The sequence below is a fragment of the Bathycoccus prasinos genome (assembly GCF_002220235.1).
Source record: "Bathycoccus prasinos genomic : Chromosome_9".
Lineage (NCBI taxonomy): Eukaryota > Viridiplantae > Chlorophyta > Mamiellophyceae > Mamiellales > Bathycoccaceae > Bathycoccus > Bathycoccus prasinos.
The window spans coordinates 81,996-97,443 of NC_024000.1; the positions used below are offsets into that span (position 1 = coordinate 81,996).

The 15,448-nt window shown below is 47.8% G+C and overlaps 8 protein-coding genes across 8 annotated transcripts; 6 read left to right on the forward strand and 2 right to left on the reverse strand.

Moving 5' to 3' along the window:
- Positions 1 to 44: 44 nt before the first annotated feature.
- On the forward strand, positions 45 to 1,289 carry Bathy09g00500 (leucine carboxyl methyltransferase 1; the record flags this gene model as incomplete). The annotated part of the gene is made up of 2 exons (XM_007510974.1): positions 45 to 151; positions 239 to 1,289. 2 exons carry the CDS (start codon positions 45 to 47, stop codon positions 1,287 to 1,289), a joined length of 1,158 nt encoding a protein of 385 aa, XP_007511036.1.
- A 232-nt stretch (positions 1,290 to 1,521) lies between these two features.
- Positions 1,522 to 2,766, forward strand: Bathy09g00510 (unknown protein; the record flags this gene model as incomplete). Its single annotated transcript, XM_007511095.1, has 1 exon — positions 1,522 to 2,766. The coding sequence occupies one exon, from the start codon at positions 1,522 to 1,524 to the stop codon at positions 2,764 to 2,766; it is 1,245 nt and encodes a 414-aa protein (XP_007511157.1).
- A 150-nt stretch (positions 2,767 to 2,916) lies between these two features.
- Bathy09g00520 (unknown protein) lies at positions 2,917 to 5,169 on the reverse strand (the record flags this gene model as incomplete). Its single annotated transcript, XM_007511075.1, has 1 exon — positions 2,917 to 5,169. One exon carries the CDS (start codon positions 5,167 to 5,169, stop codon positions 2,917 to 2,919), a length of 2,253 nt encoding a protein of 750 aa, XP_007511137.1.
- Positions 5,170 to 5,358: 189 nt separating this feature from the next.
- Positions 5,359 to 7,599, forward strand: Bathy09g00530 (predicted protein; the record flags this gene model as incomplete). The annotated part of the gene is made up of 3 exons (XM_007511232.1): positions 5,359 to 5,442; positions 5,641 to 5,675; positions 5,955 to 7,599. 3 exons carry the CDS (start codon positions 5,359 to 5,361, stop codon positions 7,597 to 7,599), a joined length of 1,764 nt encoding a protein of 587 aa, XP_007511294.1.
- Positions 7,600 to 8,182: 583 nt separating this feature from the next.
- Positions 8,183 to 9,538, forward strand: Bathy09g00540 (unknown protein; the record flags this gene model as incomplete). The annotated part of the gene is made up of 1 exon (XM_007510970.1): positions 8,183 to 9,538. The coding sequence occupies one exon, from the start codon at positions 8,183 to 8,185 to the stop codon at positions 9,536 to 9,538; it is 1,356 nt and encodes a 451-aa protein (XP_007511032.1).
- Positions 9,539 to 9,735: 197 nt separating this feature from the next.
- Bathy09g00550 (MATE efflux family protein) lies at positions 9,736 to 11,718 on the forward strand (the record flags this gene model as incomplete). The annotated part of the gene is made up of 1 exon (XM_007511177.1): positions 9,736 to 11,718. The coding sequence occupies one exon, from the start codon at positions 9,736 to 9,738 to the stop codon at positions 11,716 to 11,718; it is 1,983 nt and encodes a 660-aa protein (XP_007511239.1).
- Positions 11,719 to 11,813: 95 nt separating this feature from the next.
- Bathy09g00560 (HD domain-containing protein 2) lies at positions 11,814 to 12,437 on the reverse strand (the record flags this gene model as incomplete). Its single annotated transcript, XM_007510885.1, has 1 exon — positions 11,814 to 12,437. One exon carries the CDS (start codon positions 12,435 to 12,437, stop codon positions 11,814 to 11,816), a length of 624 nt encoding a protein of 207 aa, XP_007510947.1.
- A 279-nt stretch (positions 12,438 to 12,716) lies between these two features.
- On the forward strand, positions 12,717 to 15,446 carry Bathy09g00570 (predicted protein; the record flags this gene model as incomplete). Its single annotated transcript, XM_007511193.1, has 1 exon — positions 12,717 to 15,446. The coding sequence occupies one exon, from the start codon at positions 12,717 to 12,719 to the stop codon at positions 15,444 to 15,446; it is 2,730 nt and encodes a 909-aa protein (XP_007511255.1).
- Between the last annotated feature and the right edge of the window lie 2 nt (positions 15,447 to 15,448).

The window sequence follows — 15,448 nt, forward strand, 5'->3', positions numbered from 1 at the left end:
ATAACGAAACTTTACGTTGTGGTTGTTGTTGTTCGGAAGTCCTCATGTCCAACAACAACAACAACAACAACAATACAAAACCAGGTCTGGCGAAAGACGACGAGGACGTCCGCGTGCAATCCACCAACGACGAGGCGACCGTTGCCCGAGCGTGCGTATCGTTTTTTTTTCGTTCTTAGGATTCTTTCTCTCTAACATACATATGAAATTTCTTTCTTTCTTTCTTTCTTTCTTTCAGTTCGTGCGCATCCGTCGGCCACATACCGAACGACCCGTACTCCGTTCTGTTTGTTAACAGGACAAAAGTTCGGAGAAACGAACCGCTGCACAATTTAGGCACGTTTTATAGAGTCGCGCACGTGAGGAAAGCGATCGAGATGTTTTTGATGAGCGATGATGATGATGATGATGATGATGATGCAGAAGAAGAAGATACGGTGAAATACGCGAAACAGGTGATTAATTTAGGATCCGGGTACGACACGAGCTGGTGGTGTTTAGTTGGCAACAACGCGTCGTCGAGAGATGGAAAAGAAGAAAGTACTAAACGTAGTAGAGTGAAATGGTACGACGTGGATTTCGCGGAAGTGACTCGACGGAAGATTAAAACGATCGAGAAACACGAGGCGCTTCGGGAACCGTTGGGGGTGTATCACTTCGAACGAGACGGTTCGGAGCTACGGTCGACGAGTGGGTATAATCTAGTCAGTGCGGATTTGAGAGACGCGGAGGAAATCAAGGAGATATTGACGGAAGCGCGAGTGGATTGGCAGTTGCCGACGTTGTTCGTGACCGAGGTGGCGTTGTCCTATTTGAACGGAGAAAAGTGCGAGAAGGCGTTGAGGATGTGCGCGACGTTCAACGGAGAGAGTAGCAATAGTAATAATGGTAGTAAAGATAGGAATACAGTAGTAGCAAACAGGGCGATCGTGTCGTACGAAGCGATGCGATTAAACGACGAGTTTGGTCGTCGCATGTGCAGAAACGTGAGAGAGCAACGCGGGACGCCGTTTTTAGCCTTGGAGGAAGAAAATGGCAGCCGCGTCGATTGCGCTTCGGTGGAAGCGATGTTCTTGAGATGTGGATTTGATTCGGTTAAATGCAGAAAGATGACCGAGTGTCAGGACGTGCTGTTGAGCAGAGAAGAAATATATCGCGCGGAGCGTTTGGAAATGCTCGACGAACGAGAGGAGTTTAATTTGATTCAATCGCATTACGGAGTGAGCGTCGCCGTTCGGGGAGACTATTTCGCGCGAAAGTATCGGCGTTGGTTGATGCATTCCTCGTAATTTTTAGTCTTTTTTTGTGCAAAAACACATTTTAAAGAATACTACGCTTTACATTATCCAAACACTCCTTTAGTCTGCCTTACGTGATGCGTCGGACGACGATAACGATACAGACGATACACTCGTAACGAAGGAAACTCTTCTGTGTTCTTTCTCTCGCGCGCGCTCGTAAAGGAGAAGAATGATGGAAGACACAAAAGAGAGAGAGGAATTTTACGCCTTTGAAGAAAAGATGGATGACAAAGAAGAACAAAAGTGGTCGGGCATGATACCGATTTCCATTTCCATGCGACCGGAAGAGGTGTGCTCGATCGACCATCCAGAACCGTATTTCGTTCTCGTCCCGAGATTCGCGCGTTTGACGGCGTTTCACGGATGGTTCGAGAACGGGGACATTGGCCGGTATTTTCAACAGTTTCGGTTGATGAGTGATTCTTCTTCTTCGTCGTCGCAGGCGTCGGCGTCGGCGTCGGTTTTGATGAATACTGCTGAGAACACGAAGAGCGGTGGTGGTGGTGGTGGTGGTGATGATGATGATGCGAGCAATGAGAACGGCGAGAGTGATGATACCGCCGTTAATGCTACCGAGAAGAAGAGCAGGAAGAAGAGCAGCTCGCTTCACGACGCGTGGTTCGAGACGAAACCGTTGGACGTGGACGTGTACGACTCGAGGAGAGGACTGATGCGAAAAAATAAACTCTCGATACCGATACGATGGAACGTTCCGTTTGGAGTCGTCGCGGATATTCTCAGAGCTTTAACAACAACAACAACGAGTCCTCGTCTTCTTCTTCCGTTAGAACTCGTCGCTCGATATTCGCAAAGAGACGAATTGGGTTTATCCTTTCGACACGCGGTGGGCGAAGACGCGCAAAAAGCGTGCAAGAGTCATTTCTTCAACGCTTTGAAAGAGGCGAGTTTTATACAGACAGGGTCGAGCCAAGTGGTGATGTCGTTGGGCGTGCAAGCGAGAGATGATTTGTGGGAGAGCACGATGACGAAGGGTACGATGGGTGTTGGTGATGAAAGTGTCCATGGTAACGAGAGATCTGGATACGAGAAAGCGAAGGAAGCGTTGACGAAGATTCACAAAGAGGCGAGAAAGAGAGAGAAGAAAATGAATGCGGGAGGAGGGGGGGCGGTACCAATACGGGCGTATGAAGTGGACGTGATGCGTCAAGGCGCAGGAGATGACGATGATGGTGATGATATTGACGACGGTCAAGGGTTTTGGGAACGGTGCGTGCGATTTTCTTCGGCACCGGTTGCGCGGAATCTATCGATAGCCGAGTGTTTGGACGACGTCATGTTTCCTGATGACGATACTAACTCACGAGAAGAAAGGGGTAGAAGAGTTAAAATCGAGGGAATTGAAATTGATGAAGCGAAACCAGTTGGTGTGTTATGGAATGCGTTATCCGCACCGGATGGGTTTATGCACATCGTAGTAATTAAAAATAGGAGCATAACAAAGTAGACCAAGCGGGAACCTTGGTAGAATGTAGTACAAGTCAACGTAGAAAGAGCATCGTCATCATTTTCAGGTACCATGGTACCATGTCGCAATCATATATTTCAAATTGATTCTTCTCCTTCTCCTTCTTCTTCTTCTTCATCATCATCATCATCATGATCCAAAGGGTTCCTTGTGAAGCCACTTATCCATCTCGTCGCTTTGTATATCGCAAATCTTGTCCAAATACGCTCTCTCGAGCGATTGGACTCGGACGAACCCATTCACAAATCCAGAGGCGATCCAAACCGTGTTACCTGTTCTGTTCACGCGAACTTCGTGACACTCCAATCCTTTCCTCATGCGAAATCCTTCCTCGTCATCCTCTTCTTGAGCCTCTCCACCTTCTTTTTTCAAAAGGATATCTTCGTCTCCAGGCGTGCGAAATTCTACGAATCTTTCCTTCTTGACGCGTACCTCTCTCATTCCTCCGATTTGCTCAAACGCCGACCAACCGCCTTGAGCTTTCCACAACGCGTCTTTATTCTTGGACTCTTTCATCCGGTATCGCTGCACAGAAGCAGAAACAACGCCAGAATTTGATCCTACGACGACAAACGAGCACTTGTTGCGTGAACCTCGAGTTCCAAAAATGCGCGAATCGATGGACCAAGGCATACCGCCAGATTTTTTCGTATAATCGATGGCGTCTTTGCTCGTGGCGTTTTTAATATCCTTGAGAATGTCATCCGCGGCGGGTAACTTTATCCCGACTGTTCCTCCATATCTAACTTCTTGTTCGTCATCCTCCCAGCATATGGGACCATCGTATTGTCGTAACAAAAACTTACCGTTAAAACCGACGGTTCCGTCGCAACCGTAAATGTACGCGCCTTTCGGAAGCCACGCGACGGAGCGAATATCGTCCATCCATTTCTCGATTTGAAAAGATTCCGGGAGTACCGAACGCGAACGCAAATCAATCACGTTCGCCTTAGAAACTTTATGAGCAGCTACGGCGATAAAATTTGCGGACGCGAGCCTTTTACGTTTGATGTCGTCTTCGACGCTCTTTTCGTCCTCTCTGTTTTCGTCTTCGTCTTCTAACGGCGCGAATTCTAAGTCGCGTATTGGACCCGCTTCTTCCATGGTGACCGTAATCGTTGGCACGTGCGCGAAGTACTTCTCGTTACTACTCTTGCTATAACTTACGTTATTTTCGATGTCATATTGCATGCATCGATGAATATCAAACACGCAGACGCTTCCGTCTACGGTTCCGACTGCCAATCGACCGGGTGCGCCTTGACTCCACGACAAACTCAACCCGCCGCGCAGTGGATTTTTTGTCACCAATGCGCCTCTAAATATGCACACGTTCTCCGCTTTCAACACTGTTATATTGGTTTCTTTCTTTTTGCTATCCTTCTTCTTTGCGTTCGGCACCGCCCACACTTGCACCGAGCCGTCGGCTAAACACGCGGCCAAGTATCCTAAAATATCTTTCCTCGCGTCTTCGATATCCTTCATCTTCAGATTGTTCACTTTCGCGTCGAACACCGACCGCGACGCTTCTATTTCGTATTCTACTTTTATTTCCACCTCATTCTCCGCGTCGACTTTACTCTCCTTCTTCTTGTTTATCGTCGCCGTCTTTTCTTTGTCCCTTTCCTTCTTCTTCTCCTTCACTTTCTTCTTCATCGGCAAGTTCGGCAACCATCTCACGCAATGCGCGAACCCACCGTCGTGTTCGATTAAACACTCCAAATGCATTTTCATTGGACTCGAAGAAGAAGAAGAAGAAGAAGAAGAAGAAGAAGAAGAAGCGCACCGATACACTTGCACCACGCCAAATTCACCTTTCCTCGCGAACGCGTCTTTTATCTTCACGCGCGCGTTCTTTGAGTCCTCTCTCGCTTCCACCGCCAAAAACGCTCGAGAGGAAGACAAAGAAGCAGACTCTTCTTCTTCGTCGATGATATCGTCGTCCAACCAATCTAAACTTTCCACCGCGCCGCCCGCGTAGAGGCAAAAATCCTTCTCCATCATCCTCTGTCTTTCTGTATCATCTCCAAAAGTATTTAGTTTCCGCACTTTATGCCTCTCGTCAATGACGTCGTCGTCGTTTTCTTCATCGACAAATACGTCTTCTTTCGCATTCTTTTTCGTTTTCGCAGCATTCATCGCACCGCTCCTGCTTTTCACTGAATGTGCCGCCGCATCGACGAGTTCCACGCACTCGAAGAGTTTCATCCTCCCACTCGCATCATCGTGTTTTTGCAAAATTTCATCGTCACCTCTTTCGGTGCGACAACTCCGCAGTACACCACGACGAACGAGCGAATACGACGACTGGTCGTGCAAGCCGACTTTTTTCGCCAGAAGTAACGCATCATCCGCCAACGAGGAGGTGGAAGAGGAAGACATGTCCCGAATATAATAGAGGTCCCGAATTGGATTTTTGCGTAAAAGTGAATGAAGTTCGTTAAAATGGTTAGAGACAAAAAGTTGTTTAAAAAATGTTTAGGGTTCTAAACCCTAATTCCAAGGAGCCTCGTTTTGTTTTTCAAAAAAACTGTCTCTCTCCACACTTTTCGACTCCTCCTAGTAAAAATAATGTCAGCGGTCGCGGTGACCCCAGGCGCGGTCGCGCGAATTCGCGAGTCCAAAGAAGTCCTCAAGGACGAGTTGAACGTTCAGGTTTGTTTTATCTTTTTTATCACACATCGTGGCGGCTTCAGAGATGTCGTCGTCTCGTTTGTTTAGTATGGGGTGGTTTCTTCCTTTCTTTCTTTCTTTCATCGTCGACTTCCTCTGCGACTAAAAAATTCCATCAACAAAATGTTTCGTTCAAAAAGCTGACAACAACATTCTTCGGTCTTCTCTTCATTCATCCAGGTTCTCGATTTTGACGGCTCCAACGATGCGTTTCGGTGCGTTTTATTCTTCTTCTTCTTCTTCTTCTTTTAAACCGCCATTGCTCTTCTGTGCGGGGTCGTAGTCGTCGTTCGGCGATGATGATGATTCGATGATGCGAGATTTTCAAAAATCCCTTCAGAGGAGGTCGTTGGATTTCAAAAATCTCCAAAATTCTCTTTTGTGTGTTGTTTTCAAAAAAATACGACTGACGACTTTACATTTTTCTCCAATTTTATTATATACGCAATCATCATCATCATCATCATCATCATCGATCGGTCGTTCATAAATAGTGGCGTACTCAACGACGGCACGAACAAGTTGAAGTGCACGTTCGCGAAAGACCTGTTCGCGAAGGAGAACAACAAAATGGTGAAATCCGGCGCGGTGGTGAAACTCACCGACGTGGTTTTTGAAAACAGCGAAGCGTTGGTCAGGGAGTTTTCGTTCGTGGATGAAAACGCGAGCCCGGAGTTTAAAACGCCGGGTGCGACCGGTGGTGGGAAGACAGTTCCTGGCGTGGTGAATTCGAGACGATCTCAACCGATTGCGAGTTTGAACCCGTATCAGCCACAATGGACGATAAAAGCCAAGTTGGCGGTGAAGGGAAACACGAGGACGTACCGCAACGCCAAAGGCGAAGGGAAGGTTTTGACCGTGGAATTGGTCGATAGCGAAGGGACGGCGATTCAAGCGACGTTGTGGAGAGAAGCCGTGGAAAGATACGAGAACGTTTTGGAAGTTGGCAAGCTGTATTACGTTTCCAAAGGATCTTTGAGACCGGCGAATAGACAGTATACCACGGTGAACAACGACTACGAGATGTCTTTGGACGGCAAGTCTGAAATCGTAGAGGCGAGCGAGGAGGAGCAATTGGAAAGCGCCGCGAAAAAGATTTTCGAAAAGGCTTTTGAGTTTGTGTCTATCGGCGACTTGGCGAAAAGAGTCAACTCGAAAAGAGCGACGTGCGACGTGTGCGCGGTTGTCAAGTCCGTCGCCGACTTGAGCGCGGTGAAGCGAAAGTCGGACAACTCGGAGATTCAAAAGAGAGAGTTGACGTTGTGCGACGAGAGTTCCAGCACGGTCCAGTTGACGTTGTGGAACGCGCTGGCGACGGAACAAGGCGAAAAGTTGAAAGAGATGACGAACCCGGTAATTATCGTTCGCTCGGTTCGCGTGACAGAATACGAGGGCGTTTCTTTGGGGACGCTCGGTAAATCCGAGATGCAAATCTTTGAATTGGACGAAGCCGCGAAAGCTTCGGTCGAAGAAGGAGAAGTTCCGGAGAAAGCCATCGAAACTGCGAAGTGGTTTAAAGAAAACGGCGAGAACGCGACGTTTAAAACCGCCGCGGAAGGTGCCGGTTTGTCCGTTCAACAAAGAGGCGGTAAACTCGCACCATTGGAGAGACAAACATTGGTTGATTTTCAACCGGAGGAAATCCCGTCGGCTTCGGATAAACCGAAGATGTGCATCGTTCCGAGAGCGTCTATATTGACTATTCGCGAGGGTACCATGTGGTACTGCGCTACGCCGGAGGAAGGCAACAACGCTAAGGTTGAGGAAGAGAATGGACAGTGGTATTGTGCCAAGAACCAAAAGACGTACGCGACGTGCAAACGCAGATATATCATGGGCGCCAAGATTGCGGATGAAAGCGGATCTTGCTGGTTGACCTTGTTCAACGACGACGGCGAGAAGTTGTTTGGTCACACCGCGGACGAAATGCACGAGTTTCAAGAGAATGATAGCGACAAGTATGATGCAATCCTCCGCGCGGCGCAAGGCGCAAAGAAATCCTTCACGTTTAAGTTGAAGAGTAAAGTCGAGGAGTACAACAACGAAAATCGCAGAAAAGTGTTGACGATGAGCATGAATCCGATTGATTTCGCCGCGGAGAGTCGATCGTTGTTGAGTAAAATGGGGATTGAAGCGTAAAGAATGCGCAGAGAGAGAGAGAAAGAGAGTGCGCAGAGAGCGAAAGAACGACGAAACTACCACACCACAAATATAATTAAAATATATCATTATTATAAATACACACAGGTACCAGTAGTAACGCGACGCGAACAACGACGACGCGCACCGATTGGTCTCTCTTTGGGTCTCTCATCGACACAACTCTTCTTCTTCTCTGAAAATTTTGTCCGCGCTCGCACCGCAACGCAAATTAGTATGAGGAAAATTTTTCATTCATTTTTGTTTACTCAATCTTCCTTTAAAAAAAACACATGCAGTCACGATTTAAAAAATTATCTCTCCATACTAATCACATTCTCCATCATCCTCCCATCGAACTGAAATCATCTTCGATCGTTTGAGGTGAATCGTGTAATCGTGTATTTAAAACAACAACACATCTCATACGTCATTATTTTGAAGAACAACGAGAGGATAAGAAAGAATGGGGTGCGCGTCTTCGAAAATTGAATCGAACAATCCGACGGGGAAAAATGCTTCGTCAGCATCTTCGTCGGAAGAAGGACGCGCGACAACGAAAGAAGAAGAAACGGAAGAAAAGATGAGCAAATTATTCGACTGCGCGAGTGAAAACCACCCATCGCAGGCAATTTTAGACGAGACGAGAGCGAAAGATGTCCTGTACGTGTATCTGCAGTCGTTTCGCTTAAAGGAGGATGAGAGCAAAAAATCGCCTAAAGACGAGGACAAAGGACCGCCGCGGTTGAGCGAATACAAGTGCGAACTGATGATGCGGAAGAAAACGGGAGGGAGAGGAAATAAAGATACAAACAACACGAGCAGTACAAATTCAGAATCAATCGTCGTCTCGGAGACGAACGATTACAGAGACGAGTGGATCTCGTTAGGGACGAAGGAGTTTTGCTGCGGCGTGAGCGGATCGCTGGTGCCGTATCTACCGCGAGCGAATTCAAACGAGAAGAACGATACGATGAGCTCAATAATGAAACCGATGAATTGTGCGCCGGTGTGGCCGATACCAGGTGCGGTAGAACTGTCCACAGCGTTTAGGGTGAAAGTGTTTTCGAAAGACATGGAAGAAGATATTGCGGCGGGAGACACAGACGAAGCAGCTAAAGAAGGCAAAAAGAGAGATGAGAGCGAACAAGGAGCAGCAGCATCGGCAACAGCAGCAATAACAACACCAACAACAAAGGCGACAAATGCAACAGTGAACGCGCTGGTCGAGGATGCCAAGAAATCTTTTTTGGAAGAAAACGGGCGCGCGTCGCCGGATCTCATCAAGAAAAGCATGGGCGAAAGCGGCGATACGGAAGACGCGGAGGAACCGATGGAATCTTTATTAGTCGACCCTCGTTTGGATGAAATTTTTAACGAAAACAAAAAAAGCGACGGATCGCTCGGGTGTGTATTGTTCACGCTCTCGACGCTTTTGCCGCCCAGAAACGACCGCGAAAACGCCGAAAAGAAGACGTATGAAGACAACGATACATCCAGTAGTACGACAGCTGGAACAGCAGGAGCAGCAGGAACAGCATCACCACCACCACCAACAACACCACCACCAACAACAACCAACGACTCGCCGACGATGGGAGGTCGTCGCGACTCGGGTGAACTCGTCGTTCTCGACTCCAAGGTCTGTTACTTCGACGTCGGCTACCGAGGCGTCGTCAGCACTCTCGCCGCGGCCAAGTTCACCGACTGCTTCGAAAACCAAGGCGTCTCCTTAGACTCCATAACCTGCAAACACTATTGCAAAGAGATGAAGTTGGATTCCAAAGCTATACAGGCGTACACCAAGGGTGGGTTTCTATCCGTCTTGAAGCTGAAAAAGATGTTAGATCCGAGCTTATCGCCTTACGCGTCGCCGTCATCGACTCCGCGGAGACTGTCGTTAGACGTCTTTCGGAAATCGATCGATCGAGAGAGATAAATAATAGATAGATACTAATAGATAGAAAAGGATAGATTAGAAAGAGAGAGCGAAAGAAAGAGGTTGATCTCTTAAGAAGCGCTTGTAACAATGTACTCTTCTTTGGATGCATATGTATTGATTTTTTGTTGCGCGCGTTTTTCTATTATTTATGGTTCTGCTAGTTTTTAGAGGACGAATACCAAAATACGAGCATCATGCACATTTCTTTGCACGATAAATTCGTCATTATCTTCGCCTATTCAATCGCTTTTGTCGCGTGCACACAGCAAGGAAAAGAGGAAAAAAAGAATAAATATATCACGCGCTTCTACTTAAGCGCTTTGATGATGCCAACCACCACCGCGATGTACAGTCATTCCAGAACAATTACGATGATCATCGCGAGTAGTAGCAGTAGTAGTAGTCATAGTAGTCTCAAAAGTCGCGAGGTGAATCGTCGTCGTCTCAAAAGTCGCGCGTGTTTTGGAAACATCGATGCGATAACGAACTCGGATTTGGACTTCTTCGCCGCTCGGCGGAGGAATACGACTACGACTCCTACGACTCCTATGACTCAAATGAGAAGCAGAGCGAGAAAATCATTGCCAATGGTTTTAACGCGAAGTACATCGAGAGATGAAGACGAACCGCCGTATTTTGATCGACCAACGGCGTTTCCTAAAACGGAGAATTCAGGCGACGTGGCTTTCGGTGGCGAAGGATCTTCGTCGGACAGCGCGTCGTCGTCGACCTCGAGTTTAGGCGGCGAAATGGAAAGAACGTTCGTGGGCGTGCCGATGACTCGCGTGACCATGGTATTGTCCAACGCTTTACCGGTCATGGGTGGGATGGTTTCTCAAAACGTCTTGAACTTGGTGGACGCGGCTATGATTGCTCGACTCGGCACCGTCGCCGTGGCGGCGGTCGGGTTAGGATCGACCGCGAATTTTCAGTGTCAAGCGTTGCTGCAAGGCGTTTCCAGTGCAGTGCAAGCGATTGCGGCGAGAAGTTACGGGAAGTCTATGACGGATGTGGCGTTCGCGGAGAAGAAGGAAATCGCGAGACCGTTGAACGCGGCGATTGTTATCGTATTGTTCTTTGGGTTTCCTTTGGCGTGGTGGTGTTATCACAACTGCGCGTGGTTCGTGCCGACGTATTACGCCAGTCGAGATGCGGCCGTGGCGTCGGCAACGGTGCCGTATTTACGAGCGCGGTTACTCGCCGTACCTGCGGTTGGGATTAACTTTGCGTTTAGAGGATTTTGGAACGCCATTCAGCAACCGCAGGTGTACATGAATACGTTGGTCGTGATGCACATAACAAATATCACGGTATCGTTTATGCTCATCTGGGGGGTACCTGCACTTGGAGTACCGAAATTGGGAGTCGCTGGTGCTGGATTAGGGACCGCGTTTAGCGTCTGGGTTGGAACGGCGATGTACATTTATCAAGGCTTCAAAAGAGCGAAAAAATATGGGTTTGGGTTTTCCTTGCGAAGGAGAGAAGGCGGCGCAGAATTGGACGAGGAGTTTAGTTCGTTCCCGACGAAAGAAGAAATCATGCTGTTGATTAAACAAGCGCTGCCGACAGGAATTACTAACGTTTTATACGCCTCGGCGATGGTGTTCATGTACGCGATTGTTGGCGCCATAAGCACCACGTCCGTGGCGGCGGTGAACGTGTTGATTAACCTCATGTTGGTTTTAGTTTTGCCGTGCATGGGTATGGGGTTAGCCGCTGGTGCGTTGTCTGGACGGGCTTTAGGCGCAGGCGACGTGGAGGATGCGAAGCAATGGCCGTGGGATGTATCTAAAATCACCGCGGCGGGCATGTCTATCTTTGGTTTACTCATCGCGCTCTTCCCTCAACCGATTTTGTCCGTCTTTTTAACCGACCCGGAAGCTATCCGAGTCGCGACGATGCCGCTACGACTGACTGGTTTGACCGCGTGCGGTGATGCGGTATCGTTGACCATGCAAAACGCGTTGTTAGGTGTTGGCGACGTGAAAACCGTCGCTTTAGTTTCTATCCTCGCCCAATGGGCGGTGTTTTTACCCATTGCCTGGTTTAGCGTACACAAGCTCAACCAAGGCTTGTTTTGCGTCTGGGCGATTTACGTCTTGTACAGAGTTGGCGTCGGGATGGTGTACGCGTGGTTGTGGAAGCGAGGGAAATGGTTAGACGCTTTGAATGTTTAGTATATCGTTGCTCTGTATTGCGCGGGTGTTGTATTATTTATCGTTTGTGCTATTTGTCGTGTTGTTCTACTTTCGTTCTCACAATGTGCTGTAAATCACCTAACCGGTCGCCTCCTCAAAATCTCTTCCACCCACCTCTTCCCGTTTTCGGTTTTAAAGCTCCCATCGCAGCTCGAATAGAACTCCGTCAAATCCACGTCTTTATATTCGTTCTCGTATTCGCTCGCTTGCAATAACATCTCCAACTTATCCAACTCTTTCACGACCCTCGCTTCGCGCGAGCTCCCGTTTTCGTACTCCAACCACAACGTCTCGATCGTTTCGCCGGCCACATCCCCTAACGTTTCTTTCAGTTTCTCCATCGCTTCCACCTCTAACGTATTCTTCTCTTCTTTGGAGATGCCGCAGTGCGGCGTGATGTCCCCGACGATGCTTTCTGCGATATCGTGGACCAACGCCATGGTGACTAATTTTTGCACGTCTAATACTTTTTCTTCTTTGTCTTCTTCTTGTTGCAAACCAAACACAAAAGCCATCAGCGCGATCCGAAACGAGTGATCCGCCACGGATTCAACCCGAGAAGTAATCTCTTTATATTTCGTCCACCCAGTTCTCTTTGTTTGCTTCAGTTTCCCGCAGATGGAGAGGAAATCGATGGTGTTTTTCGTTTGTGACATTCGTTCCTCTTCTCCGTCCCCACGTTGGCTTTTGCTCGTCATTTTCGCGTTTTCCGAAACACTACTGCTTTTCGTGGTGTTGTGACTCCTCTCACTGCTAAAACGACTCGTCCTCGTCGAACGTAAAGTGTTTTCTGCTCCTTTTCCTCGCGTTGTTGTAGAAATACGAGTGCTCTTTACGGTAAGTAAAAGTGTACTCGCATGAAGCATTACTAGGGGAATTTAAGCGGTTTGAAATGGAGTAAATCGCTCTACAAAAACAAACACAATTATCTCATCAATGCGATGAATACTTTACGCGTGAATAAATAAGAGCACATCATGAGCAGCAGTCACGGTACCACCACCACCGCTGCTGATGCTGCTAATGTTGTCGCTGTTGTTGTTGAGGGAGAAGCGACGACGACAAAAGCGGCGAAAGAGAACAAGCTGAAGAAGAGAGAGACTTTAACGGATGAATACGAACCACCGTTTGGATTGCGCAACGTAGATTGTATTTCTGTTCGTAGATTGAACGTTTTGGATGCGTTTTTTAAAGATGATGATGATGATGATGATGATGATGATGGAAACAACAATGACAACATTGCATCGCAACTGAACTCTATCGAAGTGTACTTCACGTTGAAACGAATCGTGAAAGATTCGTCCGTCTTTCTCGGGGGTGGCATTAGCAAATCTTCAAAACACGAACAGAACTCGATTCGCGTGTGCGACGATTCGTTGAAAACGTTCACATCGAAAGCCATATCGTTCAAAAAAGATAATAAATCGGTATGCGATCCAGATTGGGATATATTTGAGAAAGAGCAAAGACGGTTTCGAGAGGTGTTGGAGAGAGACGGTATCGACGACGACGAAGAAGAAGAAGCGCTCGTGCCGGGACTGTTTGAGTTCGCGGTGTATGGGAGAAGGGTGAAGGAACATACGAGCAACTCCTCGAACGAGAGCAGTTCTTCACACGACGACGACGAAGAAGATGAAGAAGAAAACGAAAAGGAAAAGGAAAAAGAAGAAAAGAATCGACGAAGAAGACGGGGCAAAACATCAATCGAAGACAAATCGAAAGAAAACCTCTTGCACAAAGCGCTCATCTCCTTTCGCCATGTAAAGAGAGCAACTGCGCAATTGAAACAACTCTCGCAAAATTCTCGAGTGCCAGTGGTTGTGTTGAGAGTAAAATCGAGCAGAAGGAACGGGGCGATGACGTATTACGCGAGGGATATTCGAGACGTGAAAGAATTCGAGAATTTAGACGTTAGAGAGAAGTTGTTGAGGGAGGAGGAGAATTTGCACGAAATGTATAATGGCAGTCATCACGTGAATAACAACAATGGAAAGGAGAACGAATCTCACAAAAACGAAGACGATATCAGTTCTGAAACCACTGGTGGAGGTGTTGTCATTACGGATGATATTCTCGCCGCGAGTAAGAAGAAAGGTAGAACGAACAGTTTAGATGAACGCGAATTAGTGGGATTAGTGTCAACGATGACGCCAAAGACAGCAACGGCGTCTGCATCGTCGCCTTTTTCGTCACCGTTTCGAGGTGGCCCTTTCGGTAGTGGTGGTGAGAGAGTTGGTGACATCGTAAAAGCTGCTTCGCCGCAATCTAAAGCGAGAAATGCGAATTTTAACTACAGAGAAATCCTCGAGCAATCCGTGCAAAAGCTAAACACGGAAAATGCTTTACAAAGCATCTCGAAAGTCATGCTCGCGAGTGACCGTCGTGAAGAATTGAAGCAAGGGAAACTTATATTGCAATTAAAGTTGGAAGAAGAACTTCGCAATAATCGTCACATTTCGCAAAAGACGCAGTTCTTGTTTGAGATTGAACAAAAACGAGCTTCATCGGAGAAGAAAGCGGACGAGTTGAAGCGCGCTTTAGAGAGCGGGCAAAAGCAAAGCTCTCGATTGGAAAAGTTAGTCAGTGTGAAAACGGAATCGATACGAACGAAACGAGAGTTATTGATGAAAAAGCGTCGCCAGTTGGATGAATTGCGGATGCACTTGGAAGGTCCGGAAATCGACGGTACCTTACGCCGCACGGTTTCCGCGCTGCAAAATAGAAGATGGCAGTTGGTCAGAGATTTAGCCGAGGCGTTTCCGACGAAGAAAGTGGGGCAGATGTCGGCAGCTGTCGCCAGACCATGGGCTATATGTGGTTTAAAATTGGATTTAGCGGATCGGTTGTTAGGTCCGACGAGTGATTCGAGTAGAAAGCAGCACCAACATCCAGACCAACATCAGCAGCAAATGCTTCTGCAAAGCGAAAAAGGCACGACGGAGAATGTAAAGTCACTCGTTTCGAACAGTGCGAGTGGTGGTCTAGAGGATGCGAGGAATATAAAAAACGTGAACAACGCCGATAAACCTGCCGGCAATCAACTCTTCCAAACTTTAGCGACGTTATTCGGGTACGAGGACGACGAAGACGAGGAGTTTCTCAACGCCTCCGAAGCAGAATCGAGAGATGGTCGCGCACGAGGAGAGAAGAGGAATACGAATGCGACCGACTACACGCAGTTTCACTCGTCCGCAGCGAGAGATGACGCTGAGGTTGCCGCCGCAGCGCTAGGCACGGTCTGTTTACTCGTCGCTCGTCTTTCGTCCATCTTTGATGTTCCGTCTCGGTACCCGTTGGCGTTTGGTTCATCAAGGTCGTTCGTAGGTGATTTGAAGGAGATCAAACGTGAGAACGAGAGCACCAGCGATTCGAACAGGATGGAAACTTCGCAAAACAATGGCGACGACAGCAGTAGTCCGAATCTACTCCTCGGTTCGCCACAGAAAAAGAAGAAATCTTCGTCCTCGTCAATCACGTTGACCAAATGGCGAAGAGTTGAGTTTCCTCTGTTTCTGGACGATCACGCAAAGGCAACTGGAGACGCTCGGAGGTTTGCGTACGGCGTTTTTTTGTTGAACAAGAATGTGCAGCAGATTTTAGACGCTTACGGTTTAGAATCCAGAGGTCCTCGGAAGACTTTAGAGAACGTGGCGAGAATTTTCCAACACGCCGCAAAACTTAGCAAAGAGAATAGAGCAAACTAGAC